This window comes from Pinus tabuliformis, chromosome 3_1 (assembly GCF_031772625.1).
Source record: "Pinus tabuliformis cultivar Carrire ecotype Pingquan chromosome 3_1, CPIR1, whole genome shotgun sequence".
In the NCBI taxonomy this organism is placed as follows: domain Eukaryota; kingdom Viridiplantae; phylum Streptophyta; class Pinopsida; order Pinales; family Pinaceae; genus Pinus; species Pinus tabuliformis.
Window position 1 is genome coordinate 526,959,953 of NC_142301.1, and position 18,805 is coordinate 526,978,757.

At 34.2% G+C, this 18,805-nt stretch overlaps 1 protein-coding gene across 1 annotated transcript; it reads left to right on the forward strand.

Annotated features, from left to right (window-relative positions):
- Positions 1-16,775: 16,775 nt before the first annotated feature.
- On the forward strand, positions 16,776-18,465 carry LOC149188154 (leucine-rich repeat receptor-like serine/threonine-protein kinase At2g14510). The gene is made up of 3 exons (XM_089412947.1): positions 16,776-16,993; positions 17,203-17,739; positions 17,991-18,465. The coding sequence occupies exons 1-2, from the start codon at positions 16,897-16,899 to the stop codon at positions 17,679-17,681; spliced, it is 576 nt and encodes a 191-aa protein (XP_089269073.1). The 5' UTR covers positions 16,776-16,896; the 3' UTR covers positions 17,682-17,739; positions 17,991-18,465.
- Positions 18,466-18,805: the final 340 nt, after the last annotated feature.

Here is an 18,805-nt window from a genome sequence, read left to right on the forward strand (position 1 = left end):
AATGGAGTTGCAGAAAGATTGAACAAGATGTTTATGGAAAGGGAAAGAAGCATGCTTAGTTGTGCAGGGTTAGGACAGGAATATAGGCAGAGGTGGTGGAGACTGCATGTTACCTGGTCAACAAATCACCTTGATCAACATTGGAGGATAAGACTCCACAAGACGTACGGACTTGTAAGAAACCCTCTCTTTCAAATTTGAGGGTATTTGGATGTGATGCATATGTACATGTTACAAAGGAGAAAAGAACAAATTTGGATAGTAAATCTGAAAAGTCCATCTTTATTGGGTATAAGTATGGTTTAAAAGGTTATAAGCTTTGGGACGCATTAACAAAGAAGGACACTGCAAAAGGGACTATAAATCTAAATCTCCTGAGAAAGGAAAGGGATCTAATGATGATCCTTCTACAGAGGTGAAAACCACCTCAGATGAAGGTGGAGATGTGTACTTGGCTTCTTCTTCAAGTACACATGTAGATCATGAGTCATGGTTGATTAACTCAGGTGCATCCTTTCACTTCACTCCCTATAGAGAGTGGTTCTATGAGTATGAGAAATATGATGGTGGTGATGTCTTCTTAGGGGATGAAAAGAAGGCTAGAATCATTGGTCACGGAAAATTCAAGTTGAAGTTGCAAGGTGGAAGGATTATAACACTTCTGGGTGTTCTGCATATTCCTGCATTAGCCAAAAATCTGATTTTTGTAAGCAATCTAGATGATGTAGGTGTAAAAATAGTGTTCAAGAAAGATATTTGCAAGATGGTTCTGGGAGCACTATTATTAATGTGGGGAGTTCGGATTGGAACTTCGTACAAGCTACAAGGTAACATTGTTATTGATGGGTGCAATAGTTCTGTGGTTCCTAAAAGTGGAGCAAAAAATCTAGTGGTCTCTAGAGAAAATACCATGCTATGGCATCAAAGGCTTGCACATATTGGATAGAAGGGCCTTCAAATACTTCAAGGTAAAGGTATGGTAGAAGGTATGTCTAATAGCTCTCTGGATTTTGATTTATGTGAAAATTGTGTATATGGGAAGCAGAATCAGGTGAGTTTCCCCTCTGGTGGTAAGAAGGCGAAACAAATATTAGATCTTGTGCACAGTGATGTGTTTGGACCTGTGTCGGTTCCATCACTGGGTAAATCTGTGTACTATGTGTCATTTATATATGAATTCTCAAGGAAAACATGGATATATTTCCTCAAGAAGAAATCTGAAGTCTTTGATAGGTTTAAAGAATTTAAGGCTTTGGTGTAAAGCCAGTCAGAGAAGAAGATGAAGGTGCTGAGGATAGATAACGGTGGAGATTTTTGCAAGAAGGAGTTTGAAGAGTTATGTAAGAAGTTTGATTGCAGAGATTGTGTTCAAGTATGGGGGTAGTCTAACGAGCTATAAGGATAGACTATGATAACCAGAGTGAAATTTTCTTGGCAAAGAAACCTGCTTATCATTCAAAGACAAAGCACATTGATGTTCAGTATCAATTTGTGATGGATATGGTAGAAGACAAAAAGGATATGGTAGAAGACAAAAAGGTGTTGCTGGTAAAGGTGGACACTTTGAAGAATACTGCAGATGCATTGACAAAGTCTGTGAGCATTGATAAGTTCTCTTGGTGCAGAGAAACAGTGGGTGTTGCAAGGATGGATCAATGACTAAGCTCTCATGTGACCCCCTATGGAAAGAAAACTACAAGTGGGACAATGCTTGGTTGTGTTATATTCTTTCCACGACTAGCCTATGGTTTTGTGCATGGATTTTGCACATGGTTTTGGGCGCATTGGTTTTTGGTCCATGGTATTTTATAGATCTGGTCAAGGGAACTACGGTTATGTTCTAATGCAGGTTTAATGGATTGGGGTTTATGTATGCTTCGGCATGTATATATATGTATTGTAACATTGAAAGGAAAATAATGAAAAATCAAATTGGTAGTCCTGATTTTGGGATGTAAGAGAAAATCTCTGTGTATATTTGTTTTATGTGTTATGCTCTCAGCATTGTTTATTTTATGTTTTTAGAATTCGTATGTATGTAATTTTTGTACGGGGTTAAAACCTACAGTTAATTTCTAACTAATTAATCATTAATCTTTCTTTCTTTTTCTTTTTTAATTATTTGTGTTTATTTTTATATAAATTTAGTTCATTATGAGCCAAGTTGAATAGATGTTTTTTTTGAACAACTAATTTCCACCGAGTTTTTCCATCTGATGTCAATCATGAAAGGATTTTCAGCCCCAATTTCCTAATTCAATATTTGTAACAAATTTTTTATATATGTGAACATATTATGTTGGTTACATATATGTGCGTATTAATGACAGTTTGATGATATAGGAGGGTCCATCCCTTGGAACTACCTCTTTTGTGCATCTTCCTAGCATTTCTGGGGTGTCTACCTATTTATCACTCTTATCATCAATATCTTTGAAACCTCCATGACCTAGTTCCATGGAAGCATAATTCACCTCTCATTCCTTCACGATGTCTCCTTCTGTGAAACATCTTTTTTCTTCTACACTACTCTTTCCTATGATGCTGCCTTGCGACGTTTCCTTTGAAACCTACGATGTAATTTCTAGTTAATTAATATTCTACATTAATGCAAATATGATGAGGAAAACCATGGATTGTCCAAATCATGGGAAAAAAACCCCAGTCTGATAATTTAATATATTATTTTTTACCCTTTGGGCGAGTAATTTCACTGAGTAAAAATATCTATGTTAATAATTATTATTATTTTGTTTTGTTTTTTTTTCTCAAATTATTTTATTTTTGTATAATTTGACCAAGTTTAAAATGTTTTTTTTTTCTTTCTTTCAGAAGAAAAAAACATTGGATAATTCAATTATAGAGAAAATACTAGTACATATATCAAAATTTTCCAGAAGTTGCAGCATTGTGCAATATAGTTCAGATACTATGATGCTAAAGTAAGCACTAGAAGCAAAGGAAGTGCAACTACATTCTCATAAACATTACCAGTCTATCAAAAATAACTAAACAATAATATGAACAAAATGACAGAAAACTCGACTCCAAAATAATAAAACTATAAAAAAATATGAACAAAATAAAGGGCATTAGGAAAATTTATGTTTGTGGATCAACTAGATAAATCAACTAACAAAAATATCCCTCTTGTCCAGCACCACATCATCTTATTTGAACTTGTAAAATATAATACCAAGAGCATCTGATATAACTTATTTTGATATCCTATCCACTTCTTGATTAAAATCCATGTATACATGCATGAAATGGATAGCCACAAAAGTTTGTTTTAAGAGCTCAATCCGGTCCATCAAATTACCTAGATTGGGAAGCACAAAGTTTTAGTTTCTATAGACCCCTTCAATGATGGCTTTGGAATCATCATGTACAAAGAGCTACTCTAGGAGACGTCTACGAGAAAATAACATTAAGCCCTATGATCCAAATTGGATCCTAGAACACTCTCTAAGTTCTCATGAACTCTTCAAAAATTATGCCAAATGCTACAAATCTTGTGAAGATCAAGCTTATCAGACGTATCCTCATTACAGTTGCAATTTGTGATCAGCACGGAGCAATGAGGACCATCGGTCAAGCGCGCAGACCGCCAGCCCACAGTGATGCCCACTATCGCAAATTAGTAAATTCAAAGGCCATTTATAGAAATGGGGGTCGTTTCCAATATGCGATTAGTGACAAGTCACTAATCGCATATCGCAGGGAAAACCCCTCAAAGAAGGAAGGGCCACAAGCACCCGGACCCAAAATATCATAAAATGCAATGAATATTGTTCCGATTCCGTTAAAAGCGGGACCCCACAAAAAACGGGTAGGATATTGGAAGGGCCTCAAGCGGTAAGTGGTTTCAACCAAGTCTCGCCCGATGCCATACAATGGTTGCCACACATCCAACGGAAGAGAGAGAAAACCGCTCACATTGGATGTGTAACCATCATGTTACTTATCCGCCCAATATGGACGATGACCGTAGGATTTGGAGGCTCTAGATCGACAGTAGAGGCGCAATCCGATGGATGACCAGATTTGATGAGGTTAATAGGCAGATTTGTATAGGATTTGAAGGCCGAGAAGGACAATGCATTGGCGGAAATTCGTATTTCGCGGACATTCTTGGAGTAATGAAAAAAATGGTTGTTCCAAATATGTCCAAGAGAACTGACACTCATCCGTTATGAAATAGGTGACCACCTCCCTGTGAGGCATTATACAATGACTAATTATGCAAGATAGAGGGATTCAAATGGACGGAGGCGGGGGAACTAGAAAGCCAGGAAGCATAAACAAACAGGGAGGAAGTAGATTGGCTTTAAAGCCACAAACTTATAGAGAGAGAGGCAGAGCAGTAAGCAGTAGGCAGTAAGCTGATAGTAGAGAGAAGAATCTGAGCTGACCTGCAGAAGCAAAGGCAGCATCGAGCTAGAGTTTGGACAGAGACAGAGAGAGTGAAAGGGTCTTTGTACTCCAGAGAAGGCTTGAGAGGTTCAAGCACACTCCTTTATAATGCCTGTCATGTATGAGTCTCAGATTGGGCTCATACTACTGTGACCAATAGAGGTCAAGAATCAGTAAGGAGAGTTTGTGTACTCTAGAGACTTGGGGGATCCAAGTATAGTATTACTGATTTGTATATGTTGCGTGAGACACAAATTGAGCTCACTGTTGGAAAAACTCTGCTATGAAAGCATAATAGAGAGGCCACCACTGAAAGCTGGACCAGGAGACGTAGCCCAGGAGTATTAGGTGAAGTCCTTATTAAACTTGTTGTGTTTATGTGTTGTCTATTATGTTTTCTTTTATTGCTTCATTGCCTATGTATTTCACAATCTTATCGATCCGTTGCACAAAATAACATGGGCATGTCCATGCACATGAGTCTGTAATACCTTATTAATTGTCTTAGATCAATTACAGATCACCCTAGATGGCCATGAGATCCACCCTAGTGTTAGTTCCTAACCCACCATGTTAGTGCAATAGAAACTTATAACCACATCCACATTTTCGACCATGTGATGCCCTGTCAAATAAACTAGCTTGAAAATCAACATGTGTGTAATATGTGAAAAACATGGGATGCAAGTTATCCTTTTTAATCTTCTCCCTACCCATAAGCCATACCTGTATGTTTGAACATGTCATGTTCAAATTCACAGGCTTGCCATCAAAGACCAAGGCATTCCTTGTTTATTAAAATTTCCCAGGAAAGATACATGGAAAGTGATTTATATTTCCCTCTTAGTTTGAACCACCAGAGAAACATAACTTCTAAAGATGTGAAAGATTTTAAAGAAGGGAGCTGGGAAAAATCCAGAACCAAATTCCAAACAACCAGAGTAAAAAGGACATTTGAGAAAAAGGTGATGTACATCCTCTAGGGCCTCCCTGTAGAAATGGCATCTACTCAGGCCATGAAATCCCCTTTTACATAAATTATCCCAAGTCAACACTGTATTCCTCCATGCAAGACATCCAAATATGATTATTTTCAGTGGGACATTCCAACTCCATAACTTTATGTACCAACATATGCCCATCAAAGACTTGTACCTGTAAGAGATATATTTATATATAATTGAAAATACTGGAGATATTTTTTGCATGTTGTCACTCCAAGCCAAAAATTCTACATAATTTTTCATGCAAAGACTGACCATCTTAAGATACACAATATAACGGTTCCATAAATTTGCATTTCCCCAGACAAACCAAGCTTGACCACATATTCCTAAGATGGATAAGGATGAAGATGAGGAATGAGACTCATAATGTGGTTGAGAAAAAAAAAATCCCTTTGTGTGCAAAGCATTGATGACATCAGTTGTGAGATATTGATGATTATTTATGCCCAAAATAAGATCCACACAAATCAATATTTTTCCCCCTTACCAAAGGCCCAATGAAGATGCTCAATAAAGAACTTACTAATATTGATAAATATGTGCCATATATAAGACCCCTTCCCTTTGCTAATTTCTCCAAGCTTGTACCTGTCCAATAATGTCTTGTGTTTCAAATACATGTCAGATATAATCTTCTGCGAAAACCTTTGCCAAAAAAAATCTCTACGAACTTTTGATTAAAAGCGCCCAGCTAAAAATCTTTTTGGTCCATCAAACCCCATCCACCTTACTCATTTCTAATCGAAATGGCTTCCAATCGAACCCGATGAAATTTATGGACCCCTTGGCACCATGACATAGAAAGTGTGACAATCTAGCTTTAATATGGAGAATGATGTTTGAAGGGAGAAGGAAAAGGTGTAACCAATAAACTAAAATTTGTTGTAGAATAGATTGGATAAGTGTATATCGCCTCCCCAATGTTAGCCAATGATGTGACCATAATGATAATATCTTCTAAAATTTCTCCAATAACTAATGCCAATCAATAATTTTGTAATTATTGATAATATCTTCTGAGATTTCTCCAGTAATCAATGACAATATGAAATTTTGTAATCGTTTGGTTTCAATCTAGAACCCATATATGAAAGACCATTTTCCAAAAGCAACACCACAACCCCAAAAAGTTTGGAAATTTTTTCAATTTCCTCCACATCTACAGAAGAATGTATCAAAACAAACTTTTTACCATTGGTACATAGTCAGGAAGCAACATTGTATCTAGAAAGAATAGAGTGTAATACATTCCATTGTGCTCAGGATACCTTCCCAAAGGTTCGAACATCATTAACAAAAAATAAATGTGTGACTGTGACTCCATAGATTATCTGAACCTAGCAAAAAACCCAATGCCTGGGTGCCTCCCCAATCTTCAAGCGCATACCATCCATAACCAAAACGAATAGTAAGGGGGATAAAAAACAAACATTGACTGAGTCCTCTACCAGGCCAAAAGAGATTTGAATGGGAACCATTTATCTAAACAACAAATTTTTCAGATGTCACACAAGTCACAATCAATTATATTTATCACAGAAACCCTTGTCCTTGTCAGAATCAATCTCAGGAAAGTCCAATCGACATAGTCATAGGCTTTGTGGAGATCTAATTCCATAATTAAAGCATCTTTCTTCCTTGTATGAATCAAGTGCATACATTCCTATGAAATGGCAACCACGTTGTGAATATGCTAGTTGGGGAGAACATGGAACAACTTCAGGGAGATATGAGCTAAAATGGATACAACTAACCAACAAGTGATGATCTTAGAAATCAACTTATAGGAAATGTTGCAAAGGGAGACAGGGAAAAAAATTGAAAAATAAATCAAGTGGGAAGATTTCAAGATGGGAGCAATTATTGTGGAGTGGATTTCCTAGAGACCCTACCTGAGATGTAAGATTCCTTTACCATATTCAAAATATCCAATCCCATGACATAAAAAAAGTACAAGAATAGTTTAATTGTCCAGCCATCAGGGTCGAGACATTTATCCTTCGCAAAATATTTAAGTACCACATAGACCTTTTCAATGGAAACAAGATTTACCACTTCATCATTTAGTTTTGTCGAGAACATGTTTGGGAAGGCCTCTAAGCCCCGGAGTTAATTGTGAACGTCCACCCCTGGAGCATCGAACAAGCTCTCGGAATAGAGAACCACCACCCTCTGATTGTCGGTGGTATTATAGACCCTATCACCTGAAGCATATGCTATGTCCCAAATAGAATTCCTATTCCTCCTCTTAGAAGCATAATGTTGGAATAAACGTGTATTCTGATCCCCAAGTCAAAATGTTTACATAACGTAATAGGATATGAAAACATCTCTTACATACTGAGCTAGGGAGCACCTCTAGGCACAACCATTTGACTAGTCCAAATTATATATATATATATATATATATATATATATATATATATATATATATATATATATATAGATAATCAAAGCTTCTAGGATATTCTTATTTCAATGTGTGTCCAACATTTCGCTGAACACTTCACCTATCTAGAAATCTACATGCTAAAAATTAATAATTATAATTATAATAAATAATTAAATTAGTGTAGTTCCATCAAAACTCATGGTCCCATCATCATATTCTAGGATGTGAAAATCTACATGTTAAAAAATGATAATTATCATTATCATTATAATTAATAATGAAACTAGCCTAAGTCCATCATGACTGAGGGTCTACCATGTGCATAGAGGGGTCAATCTCTTGAGGTACAAATTTCTTTTAAGTGAAAAGAGATTTGGTCATCTCGACACTTGGTAGATCCAGAGTTAAGATAAATCTTTGTTGGTTTTTAAAATTGAATTTTTAAAATTAATTTTTTAAATTCTACCATGTGCCAATAGGGATCAAATCACTTTTCATTCTAAAAGAGGTTGGCACCTATGAGATTTGATCCCTCTTGGCCCTAGTTCAATTATTAATTATATTTATAGATTTTATGTGTTTTTACGTGATTTTATTTTAATTTTAATTTTGTTTTATTTTGACTAATTTAAAATGTTAAACAAGACATTACAACATTTGTACCACACTATGCTAAAGAGGGTCTTTCACTACAAGAAAAAAAAAAGAATTAATATATTAAATATACATATATACATTTAAAAACAGAGTCGTCTAAAGAAGCGGAGGAATTGCCTGGATAGTTCAAAGCATAGTTACCAAATTCGAATTCGAATTCGATTCGGATTCGAATTCGATACGATAAAAAATCGGATGAAAAATTTTCAATTCGAAAAAAATTCGATAATACACTTCTTAAACATTTTTTAAATAATTTAAAAACAGAGTCGTCTAAAGAAGCGGAGGAATTGTTTGGATAGTTCAAAGCATAGTTACCAAATTCGAATTCGAATTCGATTCGGATTCGAATTCGATACGATAAAAAATCGAATGAAAAATTTTCAATTCGAAAAAAATTCGATAATACACTTCTTAAACATTTTTTAAATAATATAATTTTAAAATATTTTTAGCTATCTTCTTTTTAATTTATTTTGAATTTTATATAACTTATAACTGTATATAATAAAAAATCTAACCAAATCCACTCAAAAAGAATTTACAGTCACCTCTTCCCTCCAACCTATATACTCTTTTCAAAAACCCATATTCTTTCTTTGATTTCAAGAAAATTAATATTCAATTTTATTTTATAGAAAAATCAACCTGTTGTCTTTGAAACAAGAAATTTTCTAATTTAAATACTTCCATCCTGTTGTCTTTGAAACAAGAAATTTTCTAATTTAAATACTTCAATTTCCTTCTCTCTGAGTGGGAAATCCTTCTCTATTTAAAAAATTAATATTCAAATTTATTTTATAAAAAATATTAACTGCTTATTTTTGAAAAAAGAATTTTAAATACTTCCATTTCCTTCTATGTGAGTGGGAAAAAACTAATAAGAAAATAAGATTTAATAACATCAATGCTCATAACTCTACAACTTACCATTGAGATTGGGAATTTTGATCATAACTGTTATTACTCATTTAACTTATAAAATCTACGTAACCCATAAGTCTCCTAATTTTTATGTTTTTAGCTTCGTGCATAAAGCAGCAATTTTTTATGTTTTTAGCTGGGTGCATGCTATACTGCAGCAATTCTATTTTCATATGGGTGCATGCCATACAGCAGCAATCTATTTGTGTTTAGCTAATGAACAATCTATTAGGTGAATTTTTTGTCTTTCTCTGTTGCTTGACATAACGCAACAATTTTTGTTTTTCTCTGCAACATGCCATACTGCAGCAATCTATTTGTTCTTTAGTTAATAAACCATAAGCGAAACTAAGCCATATGCGGCCATTAACTATGCCAGGTAATGAACCTTACATGCACCCAAATCGTTAAGCACGTATACTACTAACCGGATCGAATTCTATCGAACTATTCGGTATTCAAGTCGTACAGGCAAATTTTCGTATCTTTAACCGTGATTCGGCCGTATTTGGTAACTATGGTTCAAAGTGGTCAAATGTTGGCCAAAAAAAATCAAAGTTTGAATCATGTTTTTGATGGTGGAAATGGATTCAGCACCATCAAAAACCTTTGGGGCACCTAAAATCTTGAAATTTAACAACTTCAACTTGGATTTACAAAAATCCCTGCTAGATTTTCTCAAAATATAACCAGAATATTGATAACTTTCAAAGCAAAAAAACAATTTCGTTAAATTCAATAACATGAATAAAAATTAAATGAATATCTAACACTTATATATATATATATATATATATATATATAATTAAATTGAAAAAAAACATAATTATTTTAAATAAATATCCATCTTCTCTTTTAATTAATATTAAAAATATTATATAGAAATTTAATCTTTATTGTCTAATTTATTATTAATAATTAAATTAATATTTTTAAATAAACATATTTATTAACCTAATTATCACGAAATTCTAAAACTTAAAAAAAAAACATCCATAGAAACATGATTCTGCAATCATCTCGGAATATAAGTTAAAGGTTCATGTAAAATCTTCGAATTTGTGTTTTTACAAAATTTTGTCGAACTTTACTGCAATCAATAATATAATAATAATAATAAAATTTAATAAATATATAGTATAATATTGAATGCGTCAAACTAACCCTGCAGCTGTGATGAGATTGTGATAGGACTTTCGAAAGGAAATTTTAAAACACTCTTACGGATTACGATCAAGGTTCGAATTTCAAATTTGTTTCACTTACAACAATAATTTTTTTATTTTTATGTTTGATATTTTAAATTTCATTTAAATATATAAGTGAATTTTAAATGTGTTTCACTTATACCAATAATTTTTTTATTTTTATGTTTGACATTTAAAATTTGAGTGTTTATTTTTATTTATAATTATTATTATTATTTTTTAATTATATGTATATTTTAGATTTCTTTTCAAAAGGGAGGGGTTAGTTCCCAAGCAGAAGCATTATAGGGCTCTTTTTTTTATTACATTGTATATTTATTAGACAATATTGATAACTGTCACATCGAAACCATCATACAACGGAATAATCGCCATCATCAGAATGTACACCAGCATCCACGCAGTGCCACAGGATTCGAACGTGGTCGGGTGCATGCAAACCGACTGCCTCGACCGCTACATCATGCACTCATGTGCAAAAAAATAATATTATTTCATATTTAATATTAGATAATTGTGATTAAATAAAAAATAGCTATTTTTTTTTTTTTAGGAATTTGTCCTGATTTGATTTTAAAATTTACCAAAGCTTGAATTTTGTAACATTGAGAAATAGTGTTCAGAATAAGGGTTCGAATTTGGATTCTCTTTTGTCCGTCATACATTTTTTATTTTTTATTTTTATTTTTTATTTATTTTTTTTTATTTTTTTATGTTTTGGGTTTTTATGTTTCTTTTTAAAGACTATTGTGTTTAAAAAATTTCCATTCACCCCTGATGTTCTTATAATAAATTAACCTTTTATTAATAAAAGTTTGATTAAAAACCTACTCTTTAATAACATTGTTATGTTAAAATATTTCACATATTTATCATAAGGAAAAATTGACCATGACACACAAATGATTTGTTAAATCTTGAACCTTGGTTTGACATGGCATACACTAGCAATAAAATCTTCAGAACCTTAAATCAAGTGTCATTAACCCGAACATGTCATAGCATTTGTATATATGAGATATGTCTAAAGAGATCTTATGAGATATATAAGATGACCAACATAGTAAAACTATTGAATATTATCAATAAGAACTCAAAAGTAGATTAATTAATGTGGCTTATGTTATGATTTATATAGTTTGATGTATATTATCATACCTAAAGATAAAATATAATTTTACCAAATATCTAAGCATTGCTTTGGATCATGGGATATAAACTAATATTAACAACATTGAATGCATAGTATACATTTTAACATTTAAAAGACTAAACTTATAATAAATGGACATTGTGGATCTCTTAACATCATGTTATAGGATTATGTTACGGTTTCCTCCATTATTACAATTTGAGAGAAAAGACAATTATAAGTATTAAATTTTGTAAAATCATGCTTTGATTAAATAATTCCTTCTATTTATCACCAAAATTTAGCAAAATAAAGACATGTATACAATAAAATCTGTGTGTATTAAAGTAACATTGAATAGAATCATATTAAAATCACTTTGATAGAGTTCCATATTCTAGTTTATTTTTTATATTCTAGTTTATTTTTTAGACAATATAGTTTCATTGAAAATTGAAAAATAACTTTCACCTTGGTGTATTATTTAGAGATCATTCCCTTTAATCTAACTCTTAGACATATCAACTAAAAATTAAATATATTTAAATTATATATTTAAAGTGTTTTACATATGAAACATGTTTATTATGTTTAACAAAAGTATATAACCAATTCAAGGTAAAGTACTTGATGGTTATCTATTGTATATATTTAAACTATCATTTAAAAACAACAATTTATAGTATTCCACCTAAATATTTAAATGACCAATAATGCTAAGTTCCATGCTAATGCAGAGATAATTTCTCACAATATCTAACATAAAGTTTGTTACAAAATAAAAATGGTGTTGTCTAATGAGGCCACAATTTTACTGGGATGGAAAATAATTCTAGTGTGGGAGTGTTCCAAAATATTTTTTTAATGGTTGAAATGGTCAACACCATCAAGAATCCCTAGGGCTCCAAAAGTCTTGAAACTTAAAGTTATAACCCGAATTTTCAAAAATTTCCATAGATTTTTCTCAAAATCATGCTAGAATTGTTATGGTTTTCGAGGAAAAATTGTGACATGTTTAAATTACTAGAATAAAAATATATGGAACTCTAAAAGGGCACAAGAGCATACCACCATAGTCCAATTTTTAGATGCATTTATTATTTTTTATTATGTGAAAAGATTAGAAATAAAATTTCTAATTTTTTTCATTATAATTTTATTGCAAATTTTAAAATTATTTAAAATTTTTGTTCATATATTTTAAGAGGATTTTATCATTTATGGTATCAATTTGATAGATTTTCTCTTATGAAGAGGTGTTTAAGGTCTTGTTTAACATTTTATTCATTATAAAATTCATGATTTTTTTATTTTTATTTTTTTGTAATCTTGGTAATTCTTCTCTTTTCTATTAATTTTCCATAAACAGGTAGTAATATATGTCTTTAAAAATATACCTGGTGGCCTCAACATGCCTGTAGGAAACCAGGTCTGTTAGCCACTGGTCGGCATCAAAGGCTGTCCAAAATTTAAACAGTTTAATTCTTATCATCACGACTACATTTGCTGCTATGTCTATTATATGCTTAATACTTGAAAAGTAAATGCTATTCGACATCATAACAAAATTCAACTAACAGTATATATGTTTCATTCATCTGAAGTATCTATTGGAGTCAGATCTTTCGCACTTGACTTGAGCACTTCACTCTGTAGCAGTGTCTGAATCTGTTTTTCCATTCTCCTTAAGTTTATGTTATAATGACATTGTTGCATATGTACTGATTGGATCTCCTTCTGAATGTATTTTAAGCTTGCCTCTTCCTGGCTATCCCCTTCTAGCTCCTCTCTGTCTTTATACGTTGTCATTGCCTTTGCCAAAAGATTTTTCATGACCCAATATAGCTGAATGGTCTGTCGGAATAATGTTTGGCGCCCACGGGTGTGTCTCAGATCCTGAATTATGTGCTCCCAATCAGTTGTTGGGATTTCTTCGTTTACCATGTTGGCATTGAGATCTACTTCCCATGAAGCTATCACAACCCTAACCTCTACTGGAGTTCCTACATGGTAGGTATGCATTAGATTTTGCATGCTCTCCTCTCTTGTTCGTCTTCCTCTTTTCCTCAGTGGTCTGCTTGCGGATGCCTCGCTGGTGGTCTTATTTCCTGTTCTGCCTCCTTTTTTTCGTCCCTGATCTCCTACTTTTACCATCTTCTCCTGTTTTTTCCAAACACAATCTTTGCTTAATTGCAACTTTTCATGTTTTCGTTGTTGGCGTTCTAGGGACTAGTAAAAACTTAGGTTAATGATACCTGTAATGTGAACCAGTATTAAGTTATTAAAACCAATAATTATATCATCCATAATATTCTTCCATTGTTTTTTTATTTGATTTTCTGCCTTCTCGTTCTCAGTTTGCTCTTTAATCACTCTTTCTCCCTCCCGTTGAGGCCTCTATAATGTTGCCTCACTCCTCTTCTCGTTTCCCTCCCCAATTTCCATTCCCCAAGGCTTCCCCAGGTATCCCCTTCCCTGCTTATGGTGAAACGGGCTAGAGGCTTTCTTGCTATCATCATGGGAGTTAAGGTTTTCCTGTCAATCCACTACCTGGACGAACCCCCTCTTCACATTTTTGTGAAGTCACTTCCTTTGAGTGCCATGACTACCCAGATTCCTCCCCAGTTGTTTTCCTCCTGACTTACACTGCCCTTATGGTCTGGGGTATGCCCTTTTTCTAGCCCACTAGGTAATTTCCCTATCCTCAGGAGTTGAAATTCCCTTCTGCCTCCTTTCTATCTCTCCCTCCATCTGGCTTTCTTGCCTCCCCCCTCCCTGGTTCTGGGGGCAGTAGCTTCCCATGTAGCCCACAGAGGTTTCGAGGTCTTTCCTCTGCTCGCTTCGATCGCAAGTTCTAGCTGCTGGCAATCTCGTTTTCTCCCTATTGTCGGTTTTCCTTCCAAGTTTCTCACAGGTCACAAATTCTCCCCCCCACCCCACTAGGATGGCCATCCAAGTATACCCAAACCCTAACATCAAGAAATTATAATTGAAACCATTATATTTGTCATGGCTTTCCTCTACAACGGGACCGGACAGTGTTATGTTGCTCCAGGACCAGCCAAGCCCCTTGCAGGGTTCGAATTCCACCCCCCCCTCCCCCGCCACCACATAGCACCCTTCTAGGAATTCTATCCACTCGAACCCGTACATAATAATCAGGTAATTATACTTAAACCTATGGAGTTTTCCATTTCTTTCCTTAACTGGCAAACCAAACATTCGTATCTTACCAAAGACTGGACATTCTTTCCTTATTTTCCACATTCTTCTCCATATGCAAGGCATTGTTACTCTATCACCACAGGAGGGGGTTGTAACTACATACCTGTTTCTGTAGATGAATTCCAATTGTTGTTCGTCACCCTTCTACTCAAAGCGTTCACCACCTTCTTTGTCCGTGCGATCACCCTTCATGCAAATGCCTTGCTGCCTTACCACCTTTTCCCTTAACTTGCTCCCCCACCAACCTGTCCTCATTACCGAGGTACCTGCCCCTTTCCCTTTTTTAATTTTTGCCTCCTCCTCCTCCGTGTGAGGTCCTCGGTTGAGGCGCCCACCTCCCGTCCATTGATTGCCCTCCGTCATTTCCTTCCTTTCTTCGGCTGCTCTAGCCGCCTTCTTTTCCCCCGTTCCTTTTGCCACCTGTCTCGTCCTCCTTCCATCTATCCCGCACTTCCTCCACCTACTCGCTCCCATGGCCCTACACAGCCTGATCAGGGATTTTGTGCTTTCTCTTTTTTGTTTCTCAGTTTTTATTTGAGGCTATGCAACCCTTTTGTTTGATTTATCGCTTCTCCCAGTATATCCAAACTGCTCCCAAGTCTGCCACATCCCTAATTTGCTAAGAAATATGTTGCCACATTTCCCGAACGACGTACATGTGCCAGGATGATGTAGGCTACTCCTTTTATCAAGCTTCCTATTTCCTGTACTAGTCTTGTTGTTCTCCAACTTTGGTTTATTTTTTCGCATGGGGTTCCTTGTTGAAGTTTTCTCACTATATCTATCACTAGTGTTGAATCTCCTTACATTGTCTTCTTGTGGTACTTTTCTCTTCGGGCGATTTCTAACCCTTGTTTTAATGCATAGAATTAAGCCTTGTTGTTGCTAGCAAAATTCATGCAAATATTATATTTAAGGCTTTCAATTTTTTTTATTTTATTATAAATTATTATTAGATGGATGATAGAGATTTAATGTCTATGGAATATTCTAAAATATTGTTAATATACATAATCAAATGCTGAGATTTATCTTCAATATAGAAATTATATTTTTGTCTTTCTAGTCAAATTGATTAATTACAAAAAGTTATGAGTTTATGGGCAAGTGGTATTGATAAGCTATGATATTGGCCCATTGTATTGTAACAAAGCCTATTTACAAATTAATAATCTCCATAATAAAGAAAAGGTGATTATCCATAAACAAGAATATTGTTCCATGTTTTATTTAATGTACATGTATTTAAGTTACATATTATTTTTTATAATTAATAACAATAATAATTTAAAATAAAATTATAATTTTGTTATTTTTTTTAAGTTTTTAAATTTTAGCATTATAGATTGATGTCTATCAACATTTATTAGTTATTTAATATATAATGATCTTGTTTTTGAAACTTTCTCATATTCTCATTATATTCTCATTATCCTTATTGTTACACGTTTTTCGATTTAAATTTAATTATAATAAATATTTAATATCTTGACATTAAATTAACAATTTTTTTTTTTTTTAATATCTTTACATTAAAGTTAAAATTATATTCTTTTTCACTCTCTATCAATTTTAATTTTTTTTGTTGGTTGTAAGATAGCTATATTTTATTGGTCAATATTAACACATATATATGGTGGAAATAAATCTAGCGTGACTAAAATATTCTTAACTCAGGTTACTAACCACTTTATTGTTTCACGCGTTCAAGAGGCAAGTCAATACATGCAGTCAACAACTCTGGGGTGATGATTAAATAACACTTCCGCACAACCACACAAGTCCATACACGCAGTCAACAACTCTCACTTCCGAACACCATACGCAGTCAACAACTCGGCTTTATGTTTATAAAACACTTCCAACAATTCCAAATAATAAGCTTCGCGATCTACAGCTAGAACTACGCAGCACTTCTTAAAATTTTGTGGAACGATGGCCAAAATTCGTTATGGCAAATGGGGCTGTTGGATACAGCCTGCAGTGGGCGTGCTCTTCAGTTTATTGGCTCTTACTACTGCTCAACCACCAGGTATATCATGAAACACTCGAACTTCAACACACGACTCGTAACTTATAAGTGTGCTATTGCAACGAATGTTGAGTGTTTCTGTTTTGTCTACTGTTTTAAAATCTTCATTTAATAAATGGTTCTATAGCAGACTGCAGTCATTCATCTTCCGTTTTCAGTTTTTGGTGAAAAATTATTGTTTTATTAATAATTTTCTTGCGATATGGCAGGATTTCTGAGTATCAAATGTGGAGGTAAAACCAATCACACTGACAAAAACAATATAAAATGGATTACTGATGCCGGTTACATAGACGTCGGTGAGACAGCAGACATAGGGAACGTTACAGAAGAAGCCCTCGGTTCTTCTTTGGATAGTCTACGCTTCTTTCCAAAGCCTCTCAGTAAATCTTGCTATCAGTTGCCTGTGCCGCCCAACATGCCTTACCTATTAAGACTTTGGTTTGCCATTGGAAATTACACTGGATTCCAAAGTTCGGCGAGGTTCGCTTACTCTTTTGAGACCGTAGATATGTTGGCTACGGAAAACTTCACAGTAGATAGTCGAGTCTATGATGAAAGAATCTTTGTAACTTCAGGCACAGTGATGTATGTTTGCTTGATCAGAACCTCCGAGAACGATGATCCGTTTATCACTGGTATCGAGTTGAGATCCCTCCGAGATGGCATTATGCACAGGCTAAACTAGGAACAATGCTCTTTTTAAAATTTAGAGTTGATGCTGGTGGAAGATATTCGATGGTTAGGTGAACACTTTGAACTTTATATATTTATATACGGAAATTTAAGCGTTATAATTAAGGAGCTAGAGGTGTTGATATTCTCCGAAATCCGTTCCTATTACCTATAAATTTGTATGTTTCCACGGTAATCCAAAATAAATATCTGTAGAGAGTATAGCACATAGCGAACAGAATTTTGATTCACTAGCGTGCAGCAGTAGGGATTGTTTTTGGTGATGATTTAGCTGAAGAATTTTGTATCCTAAATTAAGCAGGTATCCTGATGACAACTTCGACCGCATCTGGACACCAGATTTATATATAGATATTACAGATCCCGATCTTCTACCGACTATAACTTCTGAAAGGCCCATTTGAACGAACAATACCAAAGAGCTTCCTCCACTTCTTGTCATGCAAACGGTGTGGGTTGTGAACAGCTCTGATGGCGTGCAATTCTCCCTAGGATCATCCGAAGGGACCAAAGCATTACTGATGTTGTATTTTGCAGAGCTCCAGACGCCGAACATGTCTAAATCGAGATATATCAATTTCTCGATAAATGGGGAAGCAATATCAGAAACTATTACTCTCGCGCCAAATTATTCTGCCGTCGAACTGACGTTCGTCTCCAATGAATCAGATTACTTTGTACTTCATAAGGCCGCTAACTCAACTCTTTTTCCTATAATCAACGCATAGGAGTATAAACTGATAATTAATACGGATCCGGCAACATATTCGCAAGATAATAAGTGTTTGGAAATTTTCTTGTAAATTCCAAAACAAAAGACTGAACAAAGAATAATGTTCTATTTCTTATGATTTTAACACAAGGAAACATAAAAAAAAATTGTTTCCAGAAGACAAAGATTTTCTCACACATAAAAACACTTTGCATTGATTAATAAAGATGATCTATTACAAACTTCTTCCTCTCTCATAGTGATTTAACTTCTTCCTCTCTCAGAGTGATTTACACAAGAACACTTCAGATACACAAAACAAAAATTTGCTTTGTCTCTCCAGAAAAATAACACACACTGTCTTTACTCGCAACCCTTTTCTACCACTGTGTAAAAGACAAGAA

Coding starts and splice junctions, on each gene's coding strand:
- LOC149188154 (XM_089412947.1), top strand. CDS start 16,897: ATGGCCAAAATTCGTTATGGCAAATGGGGCTGTTGGATACAGCCTGCA. Junction 16,994..17,202: donor TACTACTGCTCAACCACCAG/GTATATCATGAA, acceptor GCGATATGGCAG/GATTTCTGAGTATCAAATGT.